Source organism: Nicotiana tabacum, chromosome 5 (assembly GCF_000715075.1).
Source record: "Nicotiana tabacum cultivar K326 chromosome 5, ASM71507v2, whole genome shotgun sequence".
In the NCBI taxonomy this organism is placed as follows: Eukaryota; Viridiplantae; Streptophyta; class Magnoliopsida; order Solanales; family Solanaceae; genus Nicotiana; species Nicotiana tabacum.
The window spans coordinates 1,446,902-1,462,417 of record NC_134084.1 but is presented as its reverse complement, the minus strand read 5'-3'; the positions used below and the strand labels follow the sequence as shown (position 1 = coordinate 1,462,417).

General features: G+C 37.4%; 3 protein-coding genes and 2 non-coding genes across 6 annotated transcripts; 2 read left to right on the top strand and 3 right to left on the bottom strand.

Moving 5' to 3' along the window:
- Positions 1-559: 559 nt before the first annotated feature.
- Positions 560-5,111, top strand: LOC107799924 (plant UBX domain-containing protein 10-like). The gene is made up of 4 exons (XM_016623064.2): positions 560-1,599; positions 3,604-3,774; positions 3,875-4,078; positions 4,577-5,111. Exons 1-4 carry the CDS (start codon positions 826-828, stop codon positions 4,805-4,807), a joined length of 1,380 nt encoding a protein of 459 aa, XP_016478550.1. The 5' UTR covers positions 560-825; the 3' UTR covers positions 4,808-5,111.
- Positions 5,112-5,674: 563 nt separating this feature from the next.
- TRNAV-AAC (transfer RNA valine (anticodon AAC)) lies at positions 5,675-5,748 on the bottom strand. The gene has a single exon. It is a non-coding gene; the product is annotated as a tRNA-Val (tRNA).
- Positions 5,749-6,056: 308 nt separating this feature from the next.
- On the top strand, positions 6,057-6,130 carry TRNAV-AAC (transfer RNA valine (anticodon AAC)). The gene has a single exon. It is a non-coding gene; the product is annotated as a tRNA-Val (tRNA).
- A 1,685-nt stretch (positions 6,131-7,815) lies between these two features.
- Positions 7,816-10,007, bottom strand: LOC107799926 (protein yippee-like At4g27745). 2 transcript variants are annotated; one of them, XM_016623067.2, is made up of 4 exons: positions 9,849-10,007; positions 9,266-9,342; positions 9,026-9,164; positions 7,816-8,237 (listed from the first exon to the last, which is right to left on the bottom strand). In XM_016623067.2, exons 3-4 carry the CDS (start codon positions 9,116-9,118, stop codon positions 8,010-8,012), a joined length of 321 nt encoding a protein of 106 aa, XP_016478553.1. In that variant the 5' UTR covers positions 9,119-9,164; positions 9,266-9,342; positions 9,849-10,007; the 3' UTR covers positions 7,816-8,009. The 2 variants fall into 2 exon arrangements, with proteins under 2 accessions (XP_016478553.1, XP_016478554.1); XM_016623068.2 differs by having other exon boundaries at positions 9,026-9,161.
- A 3,729-nt stretch (positions 10,008-13,736) lies between these two features.
- On the bottom strand, positions 13,737-15,294 carry LOC107799925 (uncharacterized). Its single transcript, XM_016623065.2, has one exon. It carries the CDS (start codon positions 15,224-15,226, stop codon positions 14,186-14,188), a length of 1,041 nt encoding a protein of 346 aa, XP_016478551.1. The 5' UTR covers positions 15,227-15,294; the 3' UTR covers positions 13,737-14,185.
- Between the last annotated feature and the right edge of the window lie 222 nt (positions 15,295-15,516).

The window sequence follows — 15,516 nt, the reverse complement described above, 5'->3', positions numbered from 1 at the left end:
CTCCTCCTCTGAATGTGTCTGAACCATCTGACAATTGAGGGTATTTTAGTAAACTTATCGGTTACAGTATAACATGATACAATCAAACCATATGTGAAGGTGGTGGTGCTCAAACACCAAGTGGGGCTGGGGAGCGAAATTGCTAGTTTTCTTTATATTCTCATTGAAGAAAAGCGAATTTACGAGGTTTCAAGAGCGTGGTAGCTCGACCCTCGGTAACTCGAGTTAGACGAGAGGCAGGGATGTAATTTCAAAGAGGCTCCGCCGTCTCCAATAAAATAAAAACTTGTCTAAAGACTAGATGCTGTAGGGTACGTCTTAAAAGTGCTCCTCCACTACGTCGAATAACAAAATGTTATTTAACAATATCAAACAATACCATATATCCAAATATTGTATTTATAAAACGATACGATACGATACAATACAATACAATACATTATAAAATAATGGGCAACAATGATACTAACATAGTGTACATCTTTTGTGACGCATTTGTTTTGCTAATTTGCTCAAAACAACCGTATTAGTAGCCGGGGCCCCGAGTCGTCGTCGGAGTGCGCCAATGACATCACATTATTCTTGGTAGTTGTAAATTGATAGCTCTGCTCCGTCTGAAAAACATGGGAATGGCAGATTTGTTATTCCCAAGATAGCCAGAGGCAATTTTGGCCATAAAATAGAATCAATAATATCTATTTTTCTCAATCTCATACTCTCATTTGTCATTTCATCGAACAGGTAGTAGTCAAAAACCCCTAACTTCCTTAAACTTCTTCTGAAAATTATACCACTATAGTGAGAATTTGAAAAGGAGAAATCAGAATGGATGATGTAGCTGATAAAGTAGCTAATTTTCAAGCAATAACTGGACTTGAAGACTCCGATTTATGCACTGAAATTCTCTCCGCACATAATTGGGATTTCGAACTAGCGATCTCAAATTTCACCTCCAGTTCCACCGAAAATTACCGTTCTGCCACTGTCACTGCTTCTGAAGCTACCACCAGTACAATTCCCGAAGAAGTCGAAACCGGACTTGTTGTCGGACAGCCGCCAGGACTCGCTTGGAAGATTATTACGCTGCCTTTTTCAATTATCTCTGGTAGTCTAGGGTTAATTTCAGGAGCTGTTGGATTTGGTGTGTGGGCTGCTAGTGGAGTTCTATCGTATGGATTAAGCATGATCGGGCTGAATTCGGGCCGAAATGGTGAGTCGTCGGCCCGTTTAGTGTCCGTACCCGCAGCAGTATCAGAGGCTATGGATTTCGTAGCGAGTTTTGAGAGGGATTTTGGTAATATAAGGCCGAATTTTGTAGTTGAGGGTTTTATGGACGCGTTACAAAGGTCTAGGAATGAGTATAAGCTACTGTTTGTTTATTTGCATTCACCGGATCATCAGGATACGCCTGTGTTTTGTGAAAGGACACTTTGTAATGAGGATTTGGTGGCGTTTATTAATGAGAATTTTGTTGCTTGGGGTGGAAGTATTAGAGCTAGCGAAGGTTTTAAGATGAGTAATAGTTTGAAGGCTTCAAGGTTTCCTTTTTGTGCTGTTGTAATGGCTGCGACGAACCAGAGGATCGCTTTGCTTCAGCAGGTTTAACAATTTATAGTCATTTAGAATTGGAAATTTACACGACAGTTATATTATTGTTTTGTTTACTGCAAATTGCTGGTATAGTATATGATGGATTGAATGTTCATTTATGGAAATAATGTGTAGGTTGGTGTTTGCGTGTGTGTATATTTTGGTCATAATAGTTCGTGTCTGCTTATTCGCACCTCGACTACTCCTTTGGTTCATGCATCTTTCCATCAGTATAGGTAATGGGAAACTATGCTCAAGGTTAGGCTAAGATAGATAGAAAAAATCACCTTAATTTTTTTCCTTTGTTAGGAATTGATCCCTTGTCTCCAATGCTTCTCATTCCAGCTCCATTGGCCACTAAGCACACCATTTGATGCATGAATTGCTTGTATATTATCAGTTGTTGTCCTAGAGATATTTGGTTGAACTGAATACGATATTAAATAAAGGGTGAAGAGATTGCCCCTTTATAGTTTTTGGACTTTATGGATGACCAATGTTTATTGCTGTGTGAGGTAATGCATGCCAAAATTTGACGTAGCGGTGGCTGACATGTTTGATTGGATTTGAGAACTTTGTTTCTTGTGACATAATATGATTGAGGCAAAGATTGCTCTAGTTACAACATTGCACAACTGGTTTACCCCCACCAGCTTAGATGTGGAATTCTCCATTAGTATTTTGATTTGCTAACATGTCTTCTTAATAACTAAAGCAGCATAGCAATCTATGACATATGTGGCTTATCATAGTTGGCTTATAATTTTATGTTGTCCACAAACAAGGCATATGATCTGTCTTCTCACTCCTTTAAAAATAACTTCTAATCAAACAGACAAAAAGGAAACTCAGAGAATTTTTTGTACTTGAAGTATTGGTAGTTTCAAGATGTTAAATTAGGATTTTGGAACATTAGTTCAGCTGCTTATCTAATTCCAACAAAGTTTATATGCTATTATTTTGAACTTTTGTCGTATCATTAAAATTGTATCTAGAAGTGACTTATGCATTATGTGTACTCCTTCGAGAGTTCTTCGAGCACATCTGATTGTTGAATGCTTAAGTGGGATTATTTTAGTGATTTAAACATGACGAAGGCCTATGGTTGTTGGTTATAAGGAAAAAGGGCATGGTTATTGTCATTTTCCCTCTTTTGTTGTTGTTGAAATTGTAATATTTGATGAAATAGAGGAAAACATGGTTGATCCCTGTCGTACTCCTCACCCTTTCGCTACCCAAGCAGTTGAGTGTCTCTATGTCAGCGTGACTTCTGCTGAATGTATGTATCAAGAGAGTAATTTATCTTCTTTTTACTAAAATGGGCTCTAATCACAACATTACCTTTCTTCATTTTTGAATGAACAATTTTACATTCTTTTGGTTAAGTATGCGCAATGACTTGAAATAATTGGTACTTGTATCAAAATAAATTGTATGAACCTAAACATGAATAATAGAAGAGTAAAGGTGAAATGCAAGAGTATATGCCATAGATGTAAAGGTTCCAAAAAGTAAGATTACAAGACACATGGCTGTACAAAGGAATGACATTAAGGGGATAATAGGAGAATGCAACTAATTTATTCATAGTGAACTTGAAAGCCTTCCATGATTTTTGATGCTACTATTATCAGAATGGTTAAGTGTGGACTTTATTGTTTGAAGGGGGATAGTCAACTTGGAAAACAACATTGTCCTCCAGCTTTCTATTGGTGCTTTTTTGCCTTTTTTACCTGCAAACCTAACTTTGCAGAAAACGTTATTAGGCTTATAGCCTAAGGTGTTAAAAACCAATGATGTTATATTCCCCAGTCGCCACATAAGAGTCCCACAAAAAAGAGAAGGAAAAAAAAGGGAGCATACTAGAGCTGTCATCCCGTAATTGCTACTACTTCTGAAGGAAGCACACTTGTCTTGATGACCCTTTTTTTTGTGTAGAAAAATAGACCAGCTTCATTGATCTTCTTCCTAGTCCGATGACTTATATGCTTATTTTGGTGATCAACGCTGCAGGTGGAAGGGCCAAAATCTCCTGAAGAATTGCTTACAGTACTGCAAAGAGTGATCGAGGAAAGTGCCCCTGTGCTTGTCACGGCCAGGGTTGAGGCAGAAGAAAGAAGAAACAATATGCGTTTGAGAGAGGAGCAAGATGCTGCTTATCGCGCTGCGCTAGAAGCTGATCAGGTAAGTGCTTTTAGGTTCCGAATATGCCTTTCCCCTCTTCAAGTTATTTTTGCAAGTGGGTAAAATGCTTTGCATAGCTGAACTCTTTGCCCTTTATTAGGCTAGAGAGCGCCAGAGGAAAGAAGAGCAAGAGCGGCTGGAAAGGGAAGCTGCTGAAGCTGAAAGTAAAAGAAAGGAGGAAGAAGAGGCCCGGGAAAGAGCTGCCCATGAAGCTGCTGAAAGAGAAGCTACATTAGCTAAAATGCGCCAGGAGAAACTTTTGGCACTGGGAACTGAACCTGAGAAGGGTCCTGATGTTACTCAAGTAATCATCTTGCTCTTTATTCTGATATTATAAGTCTATTTTACAAAATTTGTGAAAGGCATGGTTTTTCCTGTAAGATAGAAACTTTAACTGCTCGAGTCTTATTTCATGATTCTCCTTTCATAATTTCATTTCATTCATTTGATTGTCCTAGCTTCGAAGAACATATACATGGAGGTAAACCATTGTTTGTAGAGTCTCGTTCAGTTCTGTCTTGAACGATTTCATCTGGAAAGATTTTGAATAGAGAAGATATAGTGCTAATAGAAGTTGTCCAGTAAAGGGATCTATCAGAAAGCATATGGAATCCTGAAAATTATCTTGTACTGGTTAACTGGTTTCTTAAGGTTGAGCAAAATGTACATGTTAAATGCAGATGATTAAAGGGGAAACAGAGGGCAATATAAAAACTGCAGAATCTTTAAATTTTATATGTGATTCTCAGTGATCAGAAAGATTTTGATGTTGATGTTTCTTAATCTTGTTTTGGTCATTCAGGTTTTGGTACGGTTTCCTACTGGAGAGCGCAAGGACCGGAGATTTCATTGTACAACAACAATACAATCGCTGTATGACTATGTTGATTCTCTGGGATGCCTTGAGGTTGACAATTACAGCCTGGTATCCAACTTCCCCCGCACTGTGTATGGCGCAGAGAAACTTTCTCTGTCCCTCAAAGATGCTGGATTACATCCTCAGGCCAGCCTTTTTATTGAGTTGAGCTCATGAGAACAGCATTAGACTGATGGTTCCAGTTAGAAGTCTTGTTCTAGAAAATTTCCTTCTGAAATATTTGTACTCAGCCATAGTTAGCAAATGCATTCATTAGACATATTGTTGCCTATACTATTCTACTGCTTTCTCTGATAACAGTAGGAAATAAGTGAATGGGATGATACTTCATTAGCAAATTCAAATACAAATTGTAAAGAAGCCTGTTTTACCATTCAGTATTAAAGCAACTGCGCTTTTACGGCAAGAAGGGAGAGACAACAATGTATTCTGCTTGTCAATTTCTTCAAGCCTTTACTAACATGGAGTCAAGTCTTCTTGTCCAATTTCACCTTCGTAACGTTGGTCTTTACACAAATGTTCTCCAGTTTCTTGCTCTAACAATTTAGTCCAGCAGTTGCTAAGACTAAGTAGAAGTGGAGCCTTAGAGCACCTGTAAAGTTGTTTCCATGCATGTAGGTCAGGAGTTTGAGCCGTGGAAGCAGCTGCTAATATTTGCATTACGGGCTCTGCATCAATGCGGAATGCTTTGTGCATCTGCCCTTTAGTTGCTGTTAAGCTGTCATTGACATGAATAACTTAAAGTGATGAAGAAAGACTAGCCACCAAAGTATCCCCATAATAGACACAGCTAACCGGAGCCCTATCAGTTCACAAGTTTTGTTTTTCGACATTATAGAATAAACAAGCAATAAACCAATAACAATTAGCCCTATAATCTATGCAAAGATCCTACACACAAAAAATAATGTAGAAAAAAGACATTAGGATAGTACTTATCATACTGTAAAAACCTGAAATATCCAAACCATGATTATGTGCAAAAACGAAACTGAACAAGTTGCCAAAAAATCGGTAAAAATTTGGCTTCGCCCGGACTCGAACCGGAGACCTTCAGTGTGTTAGACTTACGTGATAACCAACTACACCACGAAACCATTTTTGAAATCAATTTGCTCATTAAGTATATATTTAGATGCTATGAATCTTCTAGTAATAGTTCTCATAAGCAAAAGTTTTCGTTTTTGAGCTATGAATTGCTAAGATTCTATATATTCATTCTCTTACGAAACTCTCAGTTCAGTTTCTTGGCAGACGAAGAGTTTGCTGGAAATGTTAAATCGTGTTTAAAAAATTGAAAATGAAAGTTCAATGGAAAAAAACAACGTTATTAACGTAAGATTGCTAGAAATCCACTGGACATATAACTAATATGAATATTAATGAGCAAATTGATTTCAAAAATGGTTTCGTGGTGTAGTTGGTTATCACGTCAGTCTAACACACTGAAGGTCTCCGGTTCGAGTCCGGGCGAAGCCATATTTTTCTTTTTCCGCTTTCTATTTTGGTGTTTGCACATAACTCATGGTTTGGATATTTCAGGTATTTACAGTGTAATAACTACTAATCCTATTGTCTTTTTGTTATTATCTTGAACTTCTCTGTTTCTTTTCATTTGGAAAGAATGACAAAGAGTAGCCCGACGCTTCAGGTTTAAATTTTGCCATCAAATGTGCAGTATTATTAGCAATCTTCACGTGAAAATTGAAAATGCCGGAAATTAAGTACATCCTCTGCTGCACTTAGAATATGTTATTGCCGCGAAATTATGTAAACAATTCTTTCTGCGGTATCATGAGAATGAATTGATTTTTACATACATGCTCATTAAGTGAGTCTTCATAAGGAGAAGTGTTTGCTTTTGAGTCGTAGAGGTTCTGTGTTCTCTCTCAGTTACAGGTTTACATAAGAAAAAGTTCACGTAGAGAAAAGAGATTAGACTAGTCATTGCACTAGTAGCGTCTACGAGCCTCCCGCTTCGGTACCATCTCCTTTTTTACCAGCCGAGCTGCCCTGTCAACCCTGAGTTTTAGTGTTCTGTTTCTTAGTACATGAAGAGTTTATGGGATGTTTTGCTGTATATTCAAAAGCTGTACTGGTTTTACCGGGATAGAAAATATTACTCCTTCCGTTCCAATTTATGTAAACATGTTTGGTTGGGCAAGGAGTTTAAGAAAAAGATGAAGACTTTTAGAACAAGTCAGCATATGTATGGCTATAATTTTTTGAAACTTGTGGTGGTAAACATGTCAAAATATTTGTGTGGTTATAAAAGTTTCTCGTTTAAGGTAGAATTAAAAATTTTAGCTAAATTATTTCCAAATATAGAAAAGGGTCATTCTTTTTTGAACGGACCAAAAAGGAAATAAGTTCACATAAACTGGAACAGAGGGAGTGTGTTACAACCAAAAGGTCTGCGGATACACAATCCTCCTCAGACCCCATGGTGTGGGATAATACTGGGTATATTATTGTTCTTGTAACCAAAAGGTCAAAGAGACATGAGTTATGTGAAGTAAACAAGTTGAAGGACGTCAACCATCGTATGAAAGAAAATCCCAGCGAGGCATTTCCTTTCCAGCAACAAATATAGATAACAGAAGAGCAACAACAACCCAGTAGAATCCCACTAGTGGGGTTTGGGGAGGGTAGAATGTACGCAAATCTTACCCGTACCCCGAAGGGATAGAGAGGCTGTTTCTGGGAGACCCTTGGCTCAGAGACAATAGATAACCACAACAGAAACCAGAAAAATAGTATCAGCATCGTAAAATACAAATATAGATAACAAAAGTAGCAAAAATTAAACTGTGGACAAAGCAACCACATTCACTTCATTTTCCTTCACACTTCCTCTCTATTCATCAAAGAAACAACCGTCTACATATAGGAGCCAAATCTCACTCAACAGCCAAACACATTCTTTCTAAGAAACCATAGTTCAACTGAACTTCTGAACAAGTTCATAAGAACTTCAACTGCTACATCTATCGAGTACAGCTGCAACGTTTCCCGAGTTATTATCAAACATCTTTCATCATGTCACAATGTCAATCTGATAGACTTTTCCAAGTGTAAACAAGAAAAGCAAAGAAGAGAATTGAAGAATTATCCATGACAAAGAATTCACGCAGTCTATAGCAGAAACCAAGAGGAGCAGATATTATAATTTTGTGATATTTACAAATTATGATTTTGGAGATAAAATATTTACAAGATTGTTCAGGATGTTCAATCCAATTGGACAATAAACATAAGAAATTTACAGATCAATGAATTGACATTTTGAATTGATGAGAATTGATTTAACATCTAACATGTATGAACATCAACACACTTTCACAGACTTCACAGTGGACTACCAGTTATCCTTGACAATCTTTGACTTCTCAAGCACGAATTTCCCTTCCTTGTACTTCTGCGTCTCTTCATAAGCTCGTTCGTATTTCCAGCCAAGAACCTCACGACAGTCGCAGCAATGGACATCAGCAACTGTATGGAGGCCCGTCATTAGCTGTCTATCCTCTTTTGGCCCCACGACTATGTTCATTGCATGAGAAAACAAAAATGCTCGACCATTTCTTCCCTAATGTCAAATTAGGCAACAATATATTCATGATAATATCTCAAGTTAACAAAAGGATAGATTTTGAACTGAAATAGATAACATAGAAAAGACGAAGATATATTCCCCATTAAGCCACATTTTTCCAACTTGTTTCCTTTTCAGCTATGTCGCACGGACTCTCCAAAATGTTGTTTCACCGTGTCGGATCCGACATGCACCCAACAACATTTTCGGAGAGTCCTAGCAACATAACATACAACCTACCTGATTTGCGAGAGCAATGGGAGACTTGCTCCATAGAAACCCCCCCAAAGAGACTTTCCTCCCCAGTATTCTCTATGGGCAAAGGCACTCAGGTGCGCTTAAAGTCTTATTGCCTATATCTTATCTTACGACAAGGTCGCCACCCCGCCTTCTTTTTCAGCTATGCATCTGAACTACAAACACATAAATGCTCATTTCAATAGCATAGGAGCCACTTTTCTTGTATACACGGAAAGATCATTGCTTTGCTGTTAGAGATGAGTAGAAAGAGGTGTGACAATCCAATTATCCAACTTCATAGTGTTATCTTTGACACTGTAAACACTAGTGGCAATGGCTAACTAAAAAACTATCACTACACAACACAACAACAGCTACGCCTCAATCCCAAACAAGCTGGGGTCGGCTAAATGAATACTCACTGAACATGTTTCTCCACTTAAATTCATCTCAGGCCAACAATATACAATCACCATATGCTTAATAAAATATTCGCATTCATATAATTCAAAGCGAAATGAAAAAATCCCAAAATTCCTAACCTGAAAAGCCTTAGAAATGATGTCATCGTGTAGTGCAACTTCATTCTTACAATTGCAGCAACTGTACAATCTAGGGCCAATAATTTCAGCCATTGATGATCAAAATAAGCACACTTTTCTCAATAGCTGTGACACTCTTCTAAGATCATCACAGCAATATGTTAATTACCAAGCAGAATACAGTTCCAATAAAACCAAATTAACCACAAAAACAAAGTGCAAAGCAAAAAAAGATTATACCTTTATATCTTCAAGAACTACAATATGCTATCTACTCAGCCTTTCTTCTTTGACCAAAAAAGTGTATCTGTTTTTATCTACAAAAAGAAAAAAAGGCAGTTAAACAGTGGTGATCTTAACCATCAAAATCAAGTTTTGTTGAAAACCAATTAGGACATAATCATTAAGTGATGATCTTAGATAATATACCAAGAAAAAAAAAAGGGAAACTTGGGAAAACTAAGCAACAAAGATCCAATTTTTATCTTAGAGGGGGAAAGAAAAAGGAGAAAAAGAGCACAACCCAGTTGAGAAAAAGTAAACCCCATTTGGAAATAGTAGGTGAAAAGTCAAGATGCTGCCATTTCAAGGGGGGAAAAAAAGAAAATAAATTCAATGAATACAACTAAAAAGTATAATTATCTGTGTAGGCTGCAACTTTTAATGAAAGAACTTCTCTAGCTCAAAATTAGATAGGGATTAGCTATGGATATTAGCACTTGCTAAATCAAAAAATGAAAGAAAAAAAATTAGTGCCAAAATAATATTCCTGTTATTAATTACTATAATAATTATCTGTGTAGTTAAGGAGTCAAGAAAAGACCTGGTCATAGTGTCAGGGTAAGCAATGGCAGATTTGATCAGTTGGTTTTCAGAGAGAGAGAGAGAGAGAGTGTGTGTGTGTGTTGGGGGGTTGTCTGTACAGTGGGGTAAAGCAAAGAGGGGTGTCGGAGTTTGGTGAGTTTATGATTACAAAAGATGACAAGCAGATGAATTGGAAGCATCAAGATAGACGACAACGTTTCAAGTGACTAATATTTTGATGAGAGTACATGCTCAATTCAAAAATAGCTAGCGTTTATAAAGTCATTAAAAAATAGCCACTATTTTGCTGCAACACAAAAAGTTTCAGCATAATATACTGGAGATCGGTGCACTTGTGTATGAACTTCCAGCATATTATGCTGGAACTCCAACATGCGGAAAGTTCCAGTATAATATACTGGAGATTGGAGCACCGATGTTCCAATCTCCAGTATATTATGCTGGACTAGTATATTATACTGCAACTCCAGTATATTATATTGGAGTTCCAGTATACTTATGCTGGAACTCCAGTATATTCTACTGAAGTATTTTTCGGATTTTGAATAGTGTTTTTGTTCAGATTTATCTTTACAGAATAAGTGACTAAATTTCGATTACTTTTGAAATTATAACTATTTTTGAATGACCACTTGTAAATCTGGTTATTTTTGAATTTCTCCCATTAAGGCCATTTACTAATGATTATGGACTCTGTTTTTTACTTGTTTTGTTCCAAGGTGTTTACATAAGAAAATAAAAAATACTTTTTGACATATGTCTGACTTATATTTAACGTATATATTAGATATATGTAAAGTATTAAAATTGTTTGTTGAAATGACTGATTTTCATGTCTTTTATTATTTTTTTCCCCTTCTTATAAAAAAAGAAATTTTATATTAAACGAGTTTCAATAAGTTTATGGTAAAATGGAGATATTTTTAAGTTGTTTCCTAAAACAAGTGCAATATCATTCCTTTTAAGATTTAGTTTGGATGAAAAAAGGGCAACAGAATGGTGGTCATGCCAACTATGTTGTATAAGGCTGAATATTGGCTAATCAAGAGTTCCCATGTCCAGGAAATGAAGGTAGCAGAAATGGGAATGTTGAGATAGATGTGCGAGCACATCAGGTTAGATAGAATTAGGAATGAAGTTATTGGGGACAAAGTGGGTGTGGCTCCTATTGAGGACAAGATACGGGAAGCGATGTTTAGATGGTTTGGACATGTGAGGAGGAGAAGTACAAATACCCCGACAAGGAGATATCAGAGGTTAGCATTGAAAGGCCTAGGGAGGGGAGAGGTAGGCGGAAGAAGAATTGGGGAGAGGTGATTAGGCAAGACATGACGCAGTTCCAGCTGACCGAGGACATGACATTTGATAGGAAAGTGTGGAGGTCGAAGATTAATGTATAGTAGGTTAGGTAGTCTAGTGTTTTTCTTGTCATACCGGTAATACTAATACGCACTTTCGTTATTCTGTTGGTATTAGGTTTCTATGATTATCTGTCATTTTTTTCATTTCGGTCATCTTACTATCTTGTTGTTATTTATGCTACTTTTACATGGCTTCTCATTGTTGCCCCTTCTTGTTTTTCTTTTCATTAATGTAATACTTATGCCTTCCTGAGACGAGAGTCTATTGGAAACAACTTCTCTATCTCCACAAGATAGGGGTAAGGTCTGCTTACATACTACCCTACCCAAACCCACTATATGGAATTATAGTGGATATGTTGTTGTTTATGGATGAAAAAGGGATAGCCCTACCCAAACTCAATACTGTAATAAGTCGTATTTGATCATTCATTCCATTGAATCTGTGCGCGTCTTCTTGTGCATCAACATCGTATTAATGATCAAGGAGAAGATCACAATTGTGATCAATAGCATCTCTACATGCACAAGGTAAGAGTAAGGTCTGCCTACACATTATTCTCCCCAGATCTCATTTTACGAGAATAAACTGGGTATGTCGTTGTTGTATAAACTATACTTGTTCTATTCTAATCTTTGTACCAAAACACAACAGAAGCACGTATTGTCCATCAGTTTTAGACCAAGCTTTTGGATTCAATTAGCTTGGATCCAACCTATGCATTGAAGCAGATAGGAACCAATTGCGATTAAATAGATTTTTGTATATACATTGAAGTAGTCAAAGTCTAAACATAGAAGACTAAGTGAGATATGAAGTATGGCGAATACTTTATATTCATTTTACTCTAATTCATTCCAATATCAATTGAATGAGTCTCTAATTGTGTGAAAAATGTAATACTATGGATACATTGAAGCATCAATCCCTCGAACTTCTTGAACTTGGCTACATTGAAGCATCAATTGAGCAGCACATCTATTGCAAAGCTTGTAAGAAAGAAGTTAAAAGGTCGTACCCTAATATGTCTAAGGTGATCATTTGGTCAAGAATGATATAGGATGCCAATGATATAAGCAACTCAAATTCTAGTCCCATTACTCAAAAATCAACAAAAAGGCAGAAAACATAAATCTTCCAAAATCTACCACTAAACCTAACAAAGTTCAAATTTTTATTCACTCCAGTACTTCTCTTCACCATGCTTAGTATCTTTCTGATCATTATCATCTTCACATCCATCAACCAAACTCATCTTAAACTTCTTCATACCCTCCACAGCAGCTATTCTAAACTGCTATAGAGTATTTGTATTTTGTAAGGAACTGCTAAAGAAGCAAATTTTCATGCCAAGACTCACTGTCATACTCAAAAGAAGTAGAATTAGAGCCATTAGCAACTAAAACAATTACGAGTACTAAAATACAACAACAACAACAACAACAACAACAACCCAGTATAATCCCACTAGTGGGGTCTGGAGAGGGTAGTGTGTATGCAGACCTTACCCCTACCCTGGGGTAGAGAGGCTGTTTCCAATAGACCCTCGACATCCTTCCCTCCAAGAACTCCCCACATTGCTCTTGGGGTGACTCGAACTCACAACCTCTGGGTTGGAAATGGAGGATGCTTACCATCAGGGCAACCCACCTCGTAATCAATGAAAAATCAGCTAAATAGAGGGGGGAGGAACAATTAACCAAAAGTTTTCTCAGCCAGAGAAAAGCCTCTATTGCATAAGAGGCTCGAATTCTAAACTTGAGTTGGTCCAATTACTCAAAATCAAGAAAAAAGCATAACATAAAATCATCCAAAATCTACCACGAAAACTAACAAAGTTAAAATTTCTGTAACAAATGCTAAAGAAAAACATTCAAAACAACACTGTTAGCCACAACCACAAGAGTTAAATTATAACAGCTAGCAATTGAATTACAAGTAGTAAAAGAATAAACCAAAAATCAACTAAAAAGTAAGAAACAATAAACCAAAATCTAAAATTGAACTAGTCCCATTACTCAAAATCAAGTAAACAAACAGAACATAAAATCTTCCAAAATCTAAAGTACTATAGATGAGTACTCCTATTTCATAAGGAACTGTTAAAAAAGAAGCAAACTTTCATGCCAAGACTGATTGCCACACCCAAAATTCCTCAACAAAGTAGAATTATACCAGCTAGCAACTAAACCAATTTCAACTACTAGAATAATCAACGAAAAATCAGCTTAGAAGAAGAAAACAAACAACTCTCGATCAGACAAAGAAAAAGCTCTATTGCATAAGTAGCTCAAATTCGAAACTTAAAGTAGTCCCGTTACACAAAATCAAGTAAAGAAGTACTTCTCTTCACCATTGATTTTTGTAAAGAACTTTTAGAAAGAAGCGAAATTCCATAGCCAAGACTGATTGTCATATAACCAAAATTCCTCAACAAAGAAGTAGAATTAAAACAGCTAGCAACTAAAACAATTACAACTACTTAAACAATCAACAAAAAATCAGCTGAATAGATATGAAACAATTAACCAAAAGTCTGAGCTCTAGTGCATAAGAGGCCAAGTCCCATTACCCAAAATCAAGAAGAAAAAAAGCATAACATAAATTCTTCCAAAATCTACCACAAACCTCACAAAGTTCAAACTTTTATTCACTCCAGTAACTTTTTTATGACCGAGCTATCGGTTGGGGACCCAACACAGCTGGCAACTAAGTACTTAAGCAATTAACCAAAAATCAGCTAAAAGACTGAATCAACTAACCAAGTATTGCTCTATTGCATAAGTAGAGCAAATTCTAAACTTGAGCTAGTCCCATTACTTCAGAAAAGAAAAGCATAACATAAAATCTTCCAAAATTTACCACAAAATCTAACAAAGTTCTTTTTGTTATGACCGAGAAATCTGTCTAGGCCAACCCTTAAGAATTTGAAACTCGCGAACAATAAGCTCGCCCCTCTATCCTTCTCCATTTTTATTCACTCCAGTACTTCTCTTCACCGTCTTTACGATCTTTTTCATCACTATCATCTTCAGAACCATCAACTACACTCATCTTAAACTTCTTAACATCCTCCACAGCAGCATTTCTAAACAAGCCAATATCCACTGCACCCGAAACCATATGATACCCTCTTGATTTCAACTTCTCAGGTCCATCGTGTGGCATTGCAAATCCAGATAAGTAGGCTCCACCTTCAGCTGGGGCGCGCTTTAACACTCCCTTTTCAGCTGCATTCAGTACTTCCCTCACCTTCTTATGCCCTGGGTCCCACAAGTACCCTAAACTCGCACTTAAATCCAACGGCCCCATTTGAATGCAATCAACCCCTTCAACAGCCGCGATGTCTTTTATATTTTTTACGCCGTCAGTGCATTCTACTTGACACATGATTAGTAAATCGTCGGAATAATTGCTTAGATACCCTTCGTCTATTCCGTAGCTCGAGGCTCGAACGACAGTGTGAGCTGATCCCCGGATTCCGTTGGGAGGAAAACGGCAGTAAGAGACGGCCTTTCGGGCAGATTTCGGGCCGTCAATCATGGGAAACATGATACCCTGCGGGCCGAGATCGAGGGCTTTTTTAGCCCAAGTAGCAGAGGATTCTGGGATACGGAGGATGGCAGGGGTGTTAGTGGCGGCTAAGGCGTGGAGGCACGGGAGGGCATCGGAGATACCGCCGTAGCCATGCTCCATGTCGACGACGGCGAAGTCGTAGCCGGCGAGACCGGCGATTTCCGCCAGAGTTGGAGAGAAACTGAGGAGGAAAATGCCGTAGAGGGTTTCGCCATTTTTCAGGCGAGTTTTGAGGGGTAGTGGGATTTCGGAGGTGGTGGCGGCGGCGGGTACGGCGGAGGATTGGAGGATTTTGAAGTTGGGGTTTAGGGTTTTGAGGGTTAAGGATTTTTTAATTTGCGGAACTAGACAACGGAAGGAAGGGAAAATTGGAGAATTAGAAAGGAAGGATTTTCTTAGAGTTGAGAGAGATGATGGAGGAGAAGAAAGAGTGGCCATTACTGAAATTTTTGGCTGTCAAATTGTGGGATCTATCAAAAGATATACTTGGTAAGACTCCTGATAAGACTAGGATAAGTAAAATAATCAAATGTATTCAAAAGATAAAATGATCAAATTCGTCCGGTAATATTGAGTAATTTTGTCCAATAAACTTTTAGTTTAATAACTAGTATTAGTACCCGGGCGATGCGCGTATAATTAAAAACATGATCTACATCGTAAAGTTTAATATGTTAGTATTAATACCATCTTTACAACCAAATATTAAAAGCATTTTAAGACTCCAA

What these genes read in the sequence shown, in the direction of transcription:
- LOC107799926 (XM_016623067.2), bottom strand. Translation starts at nt 9,118, where the DNA reads ATGGCTGAAATTATTGGCCCTAGATTGTACAGTTGCTGCAATTGTAAG. An exon ending in TCATTTCTAAGGCTTTTCAG is followed by an intron (nt 8,238 to 9,025) that starts GTTAGGAATTTT and finishes ATTTGACATTAG; the next exon opens with GGAAGAAATGGTCGAGCATT.
- LOC107799924 (XM_016623064.2), top strand. Translation starts at nt 826, where the DNA reads ATGGATGATGTAGCTGATAAAGTAGCTAATTTTCAAGCAATAACTGGA. An exon ending in GGATCGCTTTGCTTCAGCAG is followed by an intron (nt 1,600 to 3,603) that starts GTTTAACAATTT and finishes TCAACGCTGCAG; the next exon opens with GTGGAAGGGCCAAAATCTCC. An exon ending in AGGGTCCTGATGTTACTCAA is followed by an intron (nt 4,079 to 4,576) that starts GTAATCATCTTG and finishes TTGGTCATTCAG; the next exon opens with GTTTTGGTACGGTTTCCTAC.
- LOC107799925 (XM_016623065.2), bottom strand. Translation starts at nt 15,226, where the DNA reads ATGGCCACTCTTTCTTCTCCTCCATCATCTCTCTCAACTCTAAGAAAA.